The following is a 12,924-nucleotide window of genomic DNA, read 5'->3' on the forward strand; positions in this document are numbered from 1 at the left end:
ATAACACTTGGAAGTATTTAGGTAGAAAACAGTAACCAGCGTAATCACTTCATCTGATTTTTTTTTGTGTGTGTGTGTGTGTGTCTTTTTTGTCTCTTTGAATTAGCAGAGCTAAATGAGGATGTGTCTGCCGATCTTGAGGAAAGATTTCACCTGGGGCTGTTCACAGACAGGGCTACCCTGTACCGAATGATGGAGGTTGAAGGTGAGGTACATTCCGTCAATACAGTCCCCTCCGGCTTTATGATTCCCTGATGCTTTATGATTCCCTCTTTTATGGCTACCATCCTGGGGCCTTGAATGGTTGGTTTTACATGCCAACTAACGAGGTTTTGAGCTCCCCATTTGCATACTTATATTTCAGATCCTTTGCATCTGTCATAATACCTTAATCAGTGCTCACTCTAAGTGACTGAGTAAAAGTGTTAGAGTGTGCTCTGGCCCCATTGTGAGCACTCTGGGAGGTGACTTCCCCCATTAGCTAGTGACACTGTATTCTAGGAGTTTTGTTCCTCTTTTATCCTGCCTGCCTTCTTTTTGTAGAAGTTAGTGTAGTTAGTGTAGACAGATGTTTCTGAAACAGCTTCCAAACATTCTTTTTCTTCCATGTAGGAAAGGGTCACTTGGAAAATGGCCACCCTGAGTTGTATCACCAGCTTATGCTTTGGAAAGGAGACCTAAAAGGTGTTCTCCAGACTGCAGTGGAAAGAGGGGAGCTGACAGACAATCTCGTGGCTATGGCACCAGTGGGTATGTTCTTTTCAACTAAAGCTCTATCCTCTCCAGGATGCCCACTAAAGATGGATAGTGTCTTGAAGAATAATTTGACCATTTCTAATAAATTTAAAATGCACATCCCACTCAACTCACTGTACTAATTGTAGGAATTGAACTGTACACACATGTTCAACATGGTACATATTGATGGACTATTGTTGCAGCATTATTTGTGTCCATCAGTGAGAGACTGGTTACATATATACAGTAGAAACTCCTACAGATACCAAAAGAATGAGGCAGCTTCATGCATTCTAACATGGAACAGGACTCCAGAGTATTGAAAGTGAAAAGAAGGGAGGTGTAGATGTGCAAAAGCATATTTAATACTCTTGTCATTTATATTTATATTTATATATGTGTGGTTGTGTATTCATTTCCAAAGGTTTCAAAAGAAACTAGTAATAATGATTATCTCTGAGGAAAGGATTGGATGATATAGGTGGGAAGATGCTAGGATAACAAGGAAACCTTTTATGCCATGTCCAGCTTTTTAGCTTTTTATTTAATACTAGAGGCCCAGTGCACAGATTCATCCACTAGTGGGGTTCTTCAGCCTGGTCTGCAGGAATTGGGCTGAAACCAGCAGTCTGACATCCCCTGAGGGGTCCCAGAGTGCAAGAGGGCACTCTGAAAAGTTGCTGTAGCTGGACAGCTCCTGCGTTGAGCATCTGACCCCTGGTGGTCAGTGTCCATCATAGCTACCGCCTGGTCAGCTGGTCACTTAGACTTTTTTATATATATAGATGCAACACATACACAGAGAGTATTTAAGTAAATCATGGATTTCACAAACTGAATACATTCTTGTAACCAGCACCCATATCAAGAAACAACATTACTTGTACCCTTCTCTCATGCTCCCTTTCCATCAGTATCCACACACCCCAACAAGAGTAACCACTACCCTGACTTCCATTCTTTTGTTACCTTTTTAGTTTTGTGTTATTACATAATCAAAGAAACAATTTACGTGGGTGTGGGGAGGAGTAGGTGAAGCAAATGATCTGTAGTAGCTATTGAATTATCTAAATTTTCTGCTTAATACAGTAAAAAGGCATTTTCAACCCATATTGAACATTCTCTTCTTTTCTTCCCCTTAAACTTGCTTCTTATTCAACCACGTTTTCTTTTTCTTTTTTTTCTTTTTTTAAGCTGGCTACCATGTGTGGCTGTGGGCTGTGGAAGCTTTTGCCAAACAGTTGTGTTTTCAGGAACAGTATGTCAAGGCTGCCTCTCACCTACTTTCTATTCACAAAGTGTATGAAGCTGTGGAGCTGCTCAAGTCACACCATTTCTACAGGTCTGTATAACCCAACAGTTGAGCTAATAGTTGGACATACCATGAATTTAATCTACTTAACAGCTCTAGCATAAAACCTTTACAGTAATTAAACATGTGAAACATACAGAAATATATGTTATTTATTAATAAGAATACTAGCTTAACAAACATCAATGTGACCCACAGGTTGAAAACCACTAGCAGGGTCACCTAAAAGCATCGGAAAACACAGATATTTACATTTAGTAGCAAAATTACAATTATGAAGTAGCAAAAAAATAATTTTATGGTTGGAGGTCACCACAACATGAGGAGCTGTATTAAAGGGTCGCGGCATTAGAAAGGTCGAGAACCACTGCTTTAGAGTGTTAAGCTCTGTTTTGGCAAGCTCTGTTTTGGCAAGCAGTAAAGTTGCTTATGGATCTGCTTGATCTTTTCATGGCTTGTTTTGAAGCTTTTCTTAGGACAGGTTAAAGAAATCCATACTCTGGAATTAGTTTGTCCTCCTACCTTCTGGTGTCTTTACTGAATGTCTCATATGTTCAATAAATCAGAATTGTCATGTCTGACTGGTCAAAATTCAAAAGTCCCAATCCCCTAATAAGTTCAGAGATAATATTCCCTGACTTCTCTTTGTCCAGCCTTAAGGAGGTTCCCACACATGCATGGCTTTGTGTTTAGCCAAAGACTCAATAGGAAGTTCTGGAGCTCTTCCTCTGGACAGCTTCTTCCTTCCCCTTCAGTTCCACTTGTTTCATCTCTTCTAACTCATTGTTACTGCTTCATCAAAGACAGGGGACCTTTCTCTTTTTAAACTACAAGAGTCACCACCTTGACTCTTGCTCAGATGGCAGCTGTTATCCTCCATTGCTCTTGCATAGTCAGTGCAAATGTCAACACAGTGAGACAAGGCAAATAACCTCTTAGCATCATTATTATTAAAACAGGTGGGGACGGGGGGAGGGTTTAAAGTAAAAGTGCATTTGTTAGTGAAGCAAGCAGTGAGACAGAGAGTAAGGCCACTCCACAGGCAGACCAGCCCCTAAAATAGTTTTGACTTCATCCACCCAAAAGGGCCTTGGGGACCCCAGGAAATCTGCTGACCTGGGAGAAGAAGTGAGCGCAGCATGTGGTTTTAGCTTCCTGTATATGCAGGAACTTCAGGAACTTCATTTTTTATAAGAAGTAGGAACACCAAAAAGGGGTGGTTTGTCCTATCTTTCAGCCCCTCCTAGGGGCCCCTTACAGAGAAGCCTTTTCTTTTCAGGTTGGCTAATTATCTGTTCTTGCCTCTAGGGAGGCTATTGCAGTTGCCAAGGCTCGCCTGCGCCCTGAGGACCCCATCCTGAAGGACCTGTACCTCAGCTGGGGAGCCATCCTAGAAAAAGATGGCCATTATGCTGTCGCTGCTAAATGGTAAGCCTGGGGGAGACAGGAGCGCACCAAACCCAGAAGAGCAGAATGACAAGAATGACAGTGGTCAGCTTAGAGGTGGAGGTCAAGTGTCTAGAAAACAAAAAGCAGAGATGTATTAAACCAGCTTGGTAAGACTCATCTAGCTCTGCCTCCTTGGTAGGTAAGTACAGCATCCTAACTGTTCATGAAACCCCAGTAGCAGTGAGAAATCTCTTTTAGGGACATCTTGCACCATTAGATAAGAAAAATGGGAGAGAATGACTCCTTTACTTGGGTTCAATTCAGCAAGTATTGCGATTCTTTTATATCCTTGACCATATAATGCTGTCTCTCCTCTGCTGGCTGGACTCGGCTGAGAGCTGGTGACAGTGGCTACCTGGGACCACAGGAAGGCACAGGGGCGAGGAAAGGCCCCAGAAAGAAATGACTTGGCCCTCTGAGAGGAATAGGAGACCTGTTTATGACACTTTGAGTTTTGTTTTGTCTTATAGCTATTTAGGGGCCGCTTCCGCTTATGATGCAGCCAAAGTTTTGGCCAAAAAGGGGGATGCAGCATCGCTTAAAACGGCCGCAGAGTTGGCTTCCATCGCAGGAGAGGATGAGTTGTCTGCGTCCCTGGCTCTCAGATGTGCCCAAGAGCTGCTTCTGGCCAGGAACTGGGTGGGAGCCCAGGAAGCCCTGCAGCTCCATGGAAGTCTGCAGGTCAGTCTGTTGTTGCATCTTCTGGTATTTAAGAAAGGGCCCCAAACCCTTTTCTCACCAAACTCCGGGTGAGCAGCCCAGTTACACAAACTACTGATTTGGCAGATGTCCTGGACAGTATCCCACAGAAGTACCGTGGCTTGTCAGTTGCCATATGTGGTCATTCACAGTAATTCCCATTGCACATCAGTTTGGGAATAGACTAGTCAGCTGAGCCCTGCCTGGGCTGGTAGCCTAGTGGTTGTTCGTTAGTGTCATCAGCACATCAGTGACAGGGGTGACTCTGAAGAGGAAGAGGGATTGGCTCCAACAGAAGTCGTGGTGCTCTGCCTGTGGCACCCTCAGGCCGTGTGCCACCAGGAAGTGTGAGACTGAAACCTTTGGGTAAACGTTTTGTGCCCATGTGGTTAAAGATGACTGGCTTCCACTGCCTGTGTGAGTGTGCGTGCGCGCGCACACGTTTCCTCTGCCTTTTGTGACACATCAAATTTGAGATGACTTTAAAGGCAGGTGCTGTGAGTCTAAGCTACGTGTTGTTCTGATAAGGGTTATCTTGGCAGCGTGGCACTGATACCTTCCCATGCATCATTGAGAAAGTAGTGTTTGCAGGATCATACAAGGAATCTCATGGCAACTAAAAACCAGCAAAAATCTTCCCAGGGCTTTCTCGGCTTTCTGCTCTGTTCCAGCAGCTGTTAACTGTTTGGACATGGCCCCTCCCCACTGCTCCAGCTCCCATCCACCGTTTGCTCCCGCACCTTCTGCCCATTAGGCTCTTCTCTGTACTCCACTCCCTTTTCTCAAGTTTGGGCAAGAGAAGGAACGGATGAGCCCAGACCATATTTTCTCAGACAGGCGAACAAATCTTGGCTGATCTGTATGCATCTTAAATTGCAGTGGGCAGGGCTATCATTGGCGTTCCACGTTATAAAAATGGTTGTTTGGGCTCCGAGGGCTCTGGAAGGAATTCCTCCAGAGGATATCTGGAAAAGCTGCCTGCTTGATCACACTCCCCCTCGGGTACAACTCCCATTGGGCAGGTAGCCACTAAGGGGTCTGGCTGCTACAGACGTAAAGGGGGCACTGAGGAACGGAGGCTATCTAGCCAAGCGCTTTGCCTGCTAACAGTTCCTCTCCTTCGTTGGGTTCCAGGGCCAGAGACTGGTGTTCTGCCTTCTTGAGCTCCTCTCTAAGCACCGGGAGGAAAGGCAGCTGTCCGAGGGGGAAAGCTCTCCCGCGTCTTACAACACCTGGTCCGCAGGCATCACGGGGCCCCTCACGGAGAGGGTGACTGCAGTATGGAAGAGCGCCTTCGGCCTGGACACCCCCGAGCAGTACCGGGCAGCACTGCAGCAGCTGCAGACTATCAAGTACCCGTCTGCTACGAATAACACCCCCTTCAAACAGGTACCCGTCTGCGTGAGCTTCGCACAGCAATCTCTCAGTTGTGGGAATTCCTTCATCGATGCCTAGTATAATGAAACAAGTCCGATGCCAGTTGGCATTTCAGAAAAGACTACCTGTAAAGATCCCTTCAGACTAAATAAAGCCCATTAGCTTTGAAGTTAGAATTAAATTGGCATTCCCTTTTTTTTTTAATTTACATGGGTGACACTATTTATTGACATTCCCTTTTAAAAGGAAAAAATAAGTTTTTTTCTATAGGAAAGCAAAGAGAATAGTGTTCAACCAGAGTTAACAAATGTTCACATTTGTCGTTTTTGTTTCATAGTATTTTGGAGGGTTGTTTTGTATTTTCTTGTTTTTTGGTAAAGGAAATACAATCCAGTTGAAATCCCTTTTGTTTTATTCCTCAATCCGTTCCCCTTCCCTAACCTAGGCACCAAACACAGCCCCTACATCAGAACATACGTATCATTTTGTTCACTGATTGTTGCATTGACCATTGTTTGTAAAATTTATCCAGAGATAAAAATTGATTCACTGTAACTATTTTACCTCTCCTATGAATATATATCTCAATTACCTATTTCTTTTTTTTTAATATATTTTATTGATTTTTCACATAGAGGAAGAGAGAGGGATAGAGAGTTAGAAACATCGATGAGAGAGAATCATCGATCAGCTGCCTCTTGCACACCCCCTACTGGGGATGCGCCTGCAACCAAGGTACATGCCCTTGACCGGAATCGAACCCGGGACCTTTCAGTCCGCAGGCCGACGCTCTATCCACTGAGCCAAACCGGTCCTGGCTATTACCTATTTCTCTTTTGAAAATGAGAGGACATTACTATATTATTGGTAAACGAGACTTCCTCAAATGATATGACACTTCGGAAAATGGTGTGGCAGTTTCTTATAAACATTCACGTGCCCAATGACCCAGCAATCCATCGCCTAGACATTTCATTAAAAAACAAAACCAGGTGTCCACACAGACTTGTGACAGCTTAGTTCACGACAGCCAAAAACTAGAAACGGCCCAAAAGTCCATCAGCTGGTGAATGGATGTGCACGCTGTGGTACAGCCATACAGAGGAATACTATACAATGCTGCAGTAAAAAGGAACACATTACTGATACACAAAAGCATTACGTGAAAGAACCAAGACACAAAAACTACATACTCTATAGCTCCATTTATATGAATTCTAGGAAAGACAAGATTAAAGTGGCAAAACCAGACCAATGGTTGCCAGGGGCTGGGGAGAGGGAACTGTGGCTGCAAAGGGCACATGGAAGTATTTTCCAATGATGAAAGTGTCCTGTCTTGGTTTCTGTTGTAGTTACAGCATATATATCAATATGGATATGTATTTATTTATCAAAACTCATCAAATTACTCACTGAAAATTGATAACTTTTCTGATAGTTCAGATCTGCTTGTTTTTCATTATAGATTTTAGTTCCGGAAATGCACTTTTTGTTTTAATTACACACAAATGTAAAGGCATTTTCCTAACATGAGTAGACTTTAACTCAGACAGTATATGTTGTTGTGTAGATAGATATGAAAGCTTCAGATAGGGAAGCAAAAATGAATGGTGGAAGGAGGACCTTTCTTAAATGTTGACTGTGTGTACTCTGTCCAAGTGCAGTTACTAGGAGCACTGGTGTCGTCCCAGTGCTTTCTGTGGGGGGATGTGTAACAGGCTCTGGCCTCTCCCTCCAGCTCCTGCTTCACATCTGCCATGACCTGACGTTGGCAGTGCTGAGCCAGCAGGTGGCCTCCTGGGACAAGGCTGTGGAAGCTCTGCTCCGGGCAGTGGTCCGGAGCTACGACTCGGGGAACTTCACCGTCATGCAGGAAGTGCACTCAGCCTTTCTTCCTGAGGGTGAGTGACCCCGCACACACTGATAGATGGCTCTGGGGTGCTTAATGGCTACTGTGTCATTTAGTAGAAAGTTTGGGCTCTCTTACCTAGGCTCCTAAGAGATACAATACAGCCAGAATGTCTGAGCTCTTTACCTGGCCTACCTTACGCCTCCTACTTACCTTCTACACAGTTTAAAAGCAAGAGAAATAGCATTATTCTCATAATTAGACTGGAGAAGCACAAAAGATAGACATTTCTTGCTCTGGCTGGGTGGCTCTGTTCGAGTGTCGTCTCACACACCAAAAAGGCTGCAGCTTCCAGTCCTAGTCAGGGCACATACCTAGGTTGTGGGTTCATCCCCAGTCAGGGCACATACGGAGGCAACTGATGAATGTTTCTCTCTCCTATCCCCCCACCCCCTAAAATCAATAACATATCCCAGGGTGAGGATTAAAAAAAAACAGACATACTTGAGTTGCATAGTCACTGAACTCAATCACTGTGATTTTTCTTCATAGACACAATAGGATCCCCAGAGCCTTCAGTCAGACAGATTGAATACATTTTATGTCATGACCGACTAGCCTGTAGCATCAAGAACATGGTCCTGAGCCAGTAAATGTTGAGCTTTGGTTGGCTTTTGGTGGGAGGTAGATCACTGCTGTCCTTTTCTTAGTCTCTTAGGCGATAGGAGACAACATGCAGATTTCTGGCCGATAAGGAAATGCACAACCCACGACCTTTCCTTCTTTTCCTAGGCTGTGATCACCTAAGAGACAAGCTGGGTGACCATCAGTCCCCTGCCACACCAGCTTTCAAAAGTTTGGAGGCCTTTTTCATCTATGGGCGTCTGTATGAATTCTGGTGGTCTCTCTCCAGGCCTTGCCCTGAATCTAATGTCTGGGTAAGGGCTGCCCATAGACGGACAACCTCTGGTGAACAAAGCCAGCAGTCGGATGATGCCAGCTCTGAAGAAACTGACCCCCAAGCTCCTCAGCCAGAGCCAAGCAAGCCTCCAGAACTAGATATGAGACTCACAGAAGAGAGTAAGCGAATGCTGAACACTTGTAAGGAGCTTTTGTCAGAAAAGCACGCCAGCTTCCAAAACTCACAGAGAACTGTTGCTGAAGTTCAGGAGACCTTGGCAGAAATGATCCGCCGACACCAGAAGAGTCAGTTCTGCAAATCCACAGCAAATGGCCCTGATAAAAATGACCCCGAACAGGAAGCCGAACAGCCCCTCTCCAGTCCTCAGAGCCTGGGGTAAGTACTGAGTCAATACAAGATGGAATTAAAAATGCCCTCCTGGCCAAAACCGGTTTGGCTCAGCGGTAGAGCATGGGTCTGCGGACTAAAAGGTCCCAGGTTTTTGTTTTTTGTTTTAAATATATTTTATTGATTTTTTACAGAGAGGAAGGGAGAGATATAGAGAGCTAGAAACGTCGATGAGAGAGAAACATCGACCAGCTGCCTCTTGCACACCCCCTACTGGGGATGTGCCCGCAACTCAGGTACATGCCCTTGACCGGAATCGAACCTTAAAAGGTCCCAGGTTTGATTCCCGTCAGGGGCATGTACGTTGGTTGCGGGCACATCCCCAGTAGGGGGTGTGCAAGAGGCAGCTGGTTGATGTTTCTCTATCTCTCTCCCTTCCTCTCTGTAAAAAATCAATAAAATATATTTTTTAAAAATAAAAATGCCCTCCTGGGTGCTCACAGAATCACAGCACAATCAATACATGACGAGACTGATCAGGACACTTGGAAGCAGCATGATTTAGTGGTGAACACACAGGCTTTGGAGGCAAATGTGGGTTCTAGTCCTGTCCCTCCTATGACCTCAGGCAAGAGTCTCAATGTCTCTGAGCTTTAGGTCCCTCGTCTATAAATAGGAGTACCAACTCCTACCTTGCTTAAGAATTAAGTGAAATCACAATATGAACAATAGTACAGTAAAATACTACCTTTGCACATTAAGTAGATTCCCCCAAAAAAATTAATCATGTAAAATGAAATGTATAATTTGCATCACTAATGAAAACTATTGCTTAGTTGTTCTGTACTATCACAAAAAAAAAAAAAAAAAAAAATAGACAGCTGAGATCGGTTTGGCTCAATGGATAGAGCGTCGGCTTGGGGACTGAGGGGACCCGGGTTCGATTCCGGTCAAAGGCATGTACCTTGGTTGCGGGCATATCCCCAGTAGGGGGTGTGCAGGAGGCAGCTGATTGATGACTCTCTCTCATCGATGTTTCTAGCTCTCTATCTCTCTCCCTTCCTCTGTACAAAATCAATAAAATATATTTTTTTAAAAATAGACAAAGAGGTAATACACAGAACTGCTCATGAACTGAGAGAAATCAAATGATCAAATGATGCTTTAGCATCCTAACCATATGGATGACAGGAGCCTGTCACCAATCACTGTAGAGCTTGCATTATTATAAGGCACTTTGCTATGAGTATTTGCAGTAATTAAGTTATTGATTGGTTATTCTGATAAGTGCCTTTTACCTTATGTCCCCCAGAGCAATGCCTAAAACAGTAATTAGAATTTTCTTAAAATATATTTTATTGATTTTTTACAGAGAGGAAGGGAGAGGGATAGAGAGTTAGAAACATCGATGATGAGAGAGAAACATCTATCAGCTGCCTCTTGCACACCCTCTACTGGGGATGTGCCCGCAACCAAGGTACATGCCCTTGACCAGAATCGAACCTGAGACCCTTTAATCTGCAGGCTGATGCTCTATCCACTGAGCCAAACCGGTTTCGGCCAATAATTAGGATATTGATCAACTTAAAGCTGTTAATAACTTTACCAATTAAAAAGCTTTAATGTCCTTATATTAATTGCTCTAAAAATACTCCCACTGAAATCTTGATTCAGAATTCTGAATTACTTCTCCAATAAACTACTACACTCTAAGCAGCTTTAGATTTGGTTTTAATAACTAGAAAAACAGTTCTCTAACCCACTAACTAGCTCTTAACCTTTGGATCACAGGACCCTTTAAGAAACTTAACACACTCTTCCAGGAAAATGTACATCCATACACACCATGAGTAAGAGCCCAGCTCTAATTCCCCAAATAAATCTAGGCCCTCTGCTCTTGGCTGCAGGTTGAACCCCCAAGGGTCCTGTGTTTTCATTGGAGCTGTGTATCTAAGAAGTGGGGATTTGGAATATGATAAGGAGTAATATTGCATTTTGAAAACTTTGTCACATCATATTTAATTGCCTTCTCTTAAACTTTTTTTAAAGATGGGAGATAAAGACCCAGGTGATAAAGGAATTTTATTTATAGGCAATTGGAATAAAAGTTACCTAGGGCAAAACATATATGACTTATACTTTTTATTATTATTCACCAGTAAAGAAGAGAAAAATGAGCCACTTTCTCTACCTGAATTAACCAAAAGGCTTACGGAGGCGAATGAGAGAATAGCTAAGTTTCCTGAGAGTGTGAAGGTAAGATTTATAGCAGTTCATTTGGTAAAACATTACTTTTTGTAATATCAATTGACTATACCAAATTCTTTAAGATCATCTATTTTTCAGTTTCTGAAATCTCTACACATTTGAATGTGCTTAAAAGTTAGAATACTTGCCTTTGGTTAGCTAAAATGTTTTGTGAGAGTAGAATTATTGACAACAGAAGCAGTTTTATACCTCAGTCTTCAGAGAAATCTAACAAATTTTATAACTGGAAGGTAAAGTAAAATTAAAGTTAGTGTCATGTATTTGATAGCTTACAGATGGATAAGTGTATTTGGATGTGGCCCAGGTGGTAATAGAAACATCACTTTTCAACTTAATTGCAATAGAGCTCTAGAAGATTGTATTCGTTGGAGCGGGATGTCCCAGTAGACATTCCAGTTTTGAGTATCATCTCTCCTTAGAGTAACTGATGAACAAGACATTGCCTGACTTCTCTCACAAAACATCTTGAGAGAAATGGCCCAGCTGTGCCTGAGAAGTGTCAGGAGAGACTCTGAGTTACTGGTGCCTTCCATGCAGGTATTGTGGCTCTTTTGCAAATGCTTCGTTTCACTTTCATCTTTCAGACTTGGCCCTTCCCAGATGTGCTGGAGTGCTGCCTCGTCCTGCTTCACATCGGGTCCCGGTGTCCTGAGAGCATGACCCAGGAAATGCAGCAACAGGCCCAAGAGCTGCTTCAGAAATACGGCGGCACTAAAGTTTACCAAAGACACTGCCAGACCTTCTGCACGTGAACTTTCAAGGACCTTTAAAATAAATTGCATCAAATTCAAAACGTCTGACACCTTTCACCTCTGCCAGGCATTTGTTCTGATCCCTAGATGTTTTTTGCAGTGATCCAAATAATACAAATCGGGGGTCAAGTTTGGATCAACTCTACCCTTAAAAACAGAATCTGACTTTGGACTCAGTTGTAGTTCCCTACTAAAGGATCTTCCGAAGCCAGCAGTAGTTGTTAGAACACCTTCAAGAGTAATGGTTGGTCATCTCTAAAGCCTTATGTAGATTTCATCCAAAGAGGAGAAACTTTTGTTCAAAGTGTTATGTTCTTATACACAAGCTACCTTTATAAATGCTTCCCCTGATCGTAAACACCACCATTCTTGTTTGAGATAGAATTGCTGTAGTTTATGACCACGGTATCATTTTTTTAATTTTGTTAACTTGGGCTCTCCCCTTCTACTCTACTACTAACTGCTACTTCTACTGAGTGTGAAACAGGCCTTACCCATCATGTTGTCTTTATCCTAGGTCAAAAATTTGATTTTGTTTCATATAATTGCTTATTTAAACAAATCATTTACTAAAGTGTTAGAAGAACAAATAAGTAACTCAAGTGAGTCTTAACCCTTCAGTTTTGATGGTGAGCAAAATAGCTCGGAAAGAAATCACTGTTTCAGTTTTTCTTAATCTTTTTTGGATCACAGGAGAATTAGATTGAAGCCACAGATGATCTTCCAAGAAAAATGCATATTCCTTCCTAATTTTGTATGTGTAAGTTTTGGATCATTGGACTTCGACTTTTGGATCATGCATAATGGACACAACATACTAATTACAAACTCTTGTTCTTGTTTTTTTTTTTTTTTAAACTAATGAGCATTCTTTTGAAGCCTGTTCTTTTCTTTGGTTAAATAGTTGGACAATATCAGGAACAGATGTTTCCGTAGTATCCCAGTTGCTAGATCATAAAAATTAAGACAGTTGGGTGGGGTTGATTAGGAGCACTCTTTCCCAATAACTGAACTGATTCATGGCTTTTCTGCAAGAATTTCACATGCTAATTCACCACATGTATAATGAGTGGTCCCAGGAAATAGAGTTAATACTGGTTTCCAAGTAAGGCCAAATATCAGCGACAAGTGTGAAATGTTCCACTTACACAGATGCTCATTAAAAGCTTCCTTCAAAGTGAAGCTTCTGGATGCGAGCCACCTTGTAGAAAATGGAGGCAAGACCTTGGGG

At 42.8% G+C, this 12,924-nt stretch overlaps 1 protein-coding gene across 4 annotated transcripts in view; it reads left to right on the forward strand.

Annotated features, from left to right (window-relative positions):
* The window catches only part of GEMIN5 (gem nuclear organelle associated protein 5), a 34,670-nt gene extending 22,101 nt beyond the window's left edge, over positions 1-12,569 (forward strand). For 2 of the 4 annotated variants that reach the window (XM_084886299.1, XM_084886301.1), the window contains exons 19-28: positions 107-205; positions 613-750; positions 1,933-2,080; positions 3,359-3,478; positions 3,970-4,180; positions 5,333-5,587; positions 7,314-7,476; positions 8,217-8,721; positions 10,833-10,929; positions 11,526-12,569. In XM_084886299.1, coding sequence (XP_084742425.1) covers positions 107-205; positions 613-750; positions 1,933-2,080; positions 3,359-3,478; positions 3,970-4,180; positions 5,333-5,587; positions 7,314-7,476; positions 8,217-8,721; positions 10,833-10,929; positions 11,526-11,693 — 1,904 coding nt within the window. In that variant the 3' untranslated portion in view covers positions 11,694-12,569. The remainder of the gene's footprint in view (positions 1-106; positions 206-612; positions 751-1,932; positions 2,081-3,358; positions 3,479-3,969; positions 4,181-5,332; positions 5,588-7,313; positions 7,477-8,216; positions 8,722-10,832; positions 10,930-11,525) is intronic. The other 2 variants (XM_084886300.1, XM_084886302.1) reach the window with 1 other exon arrangement.
* The last annotated feature ends 355 nt before the right edge of the window (positions 12,570-12,924 follow it).

Source organism: Pipistrellus hanaki, assembly GCF_964339955.1.
Source record: "Pipistrellus hanaki genome assembly, chromosome: 5".
NCBI classification, from domain to species: domain Eukaryota; kingdom Metazoa; phylum Chordata; class Mammalia; order Chiroptera; family Vespertilionidae; genus Pipistrellus; species Pipistrellus hanaki.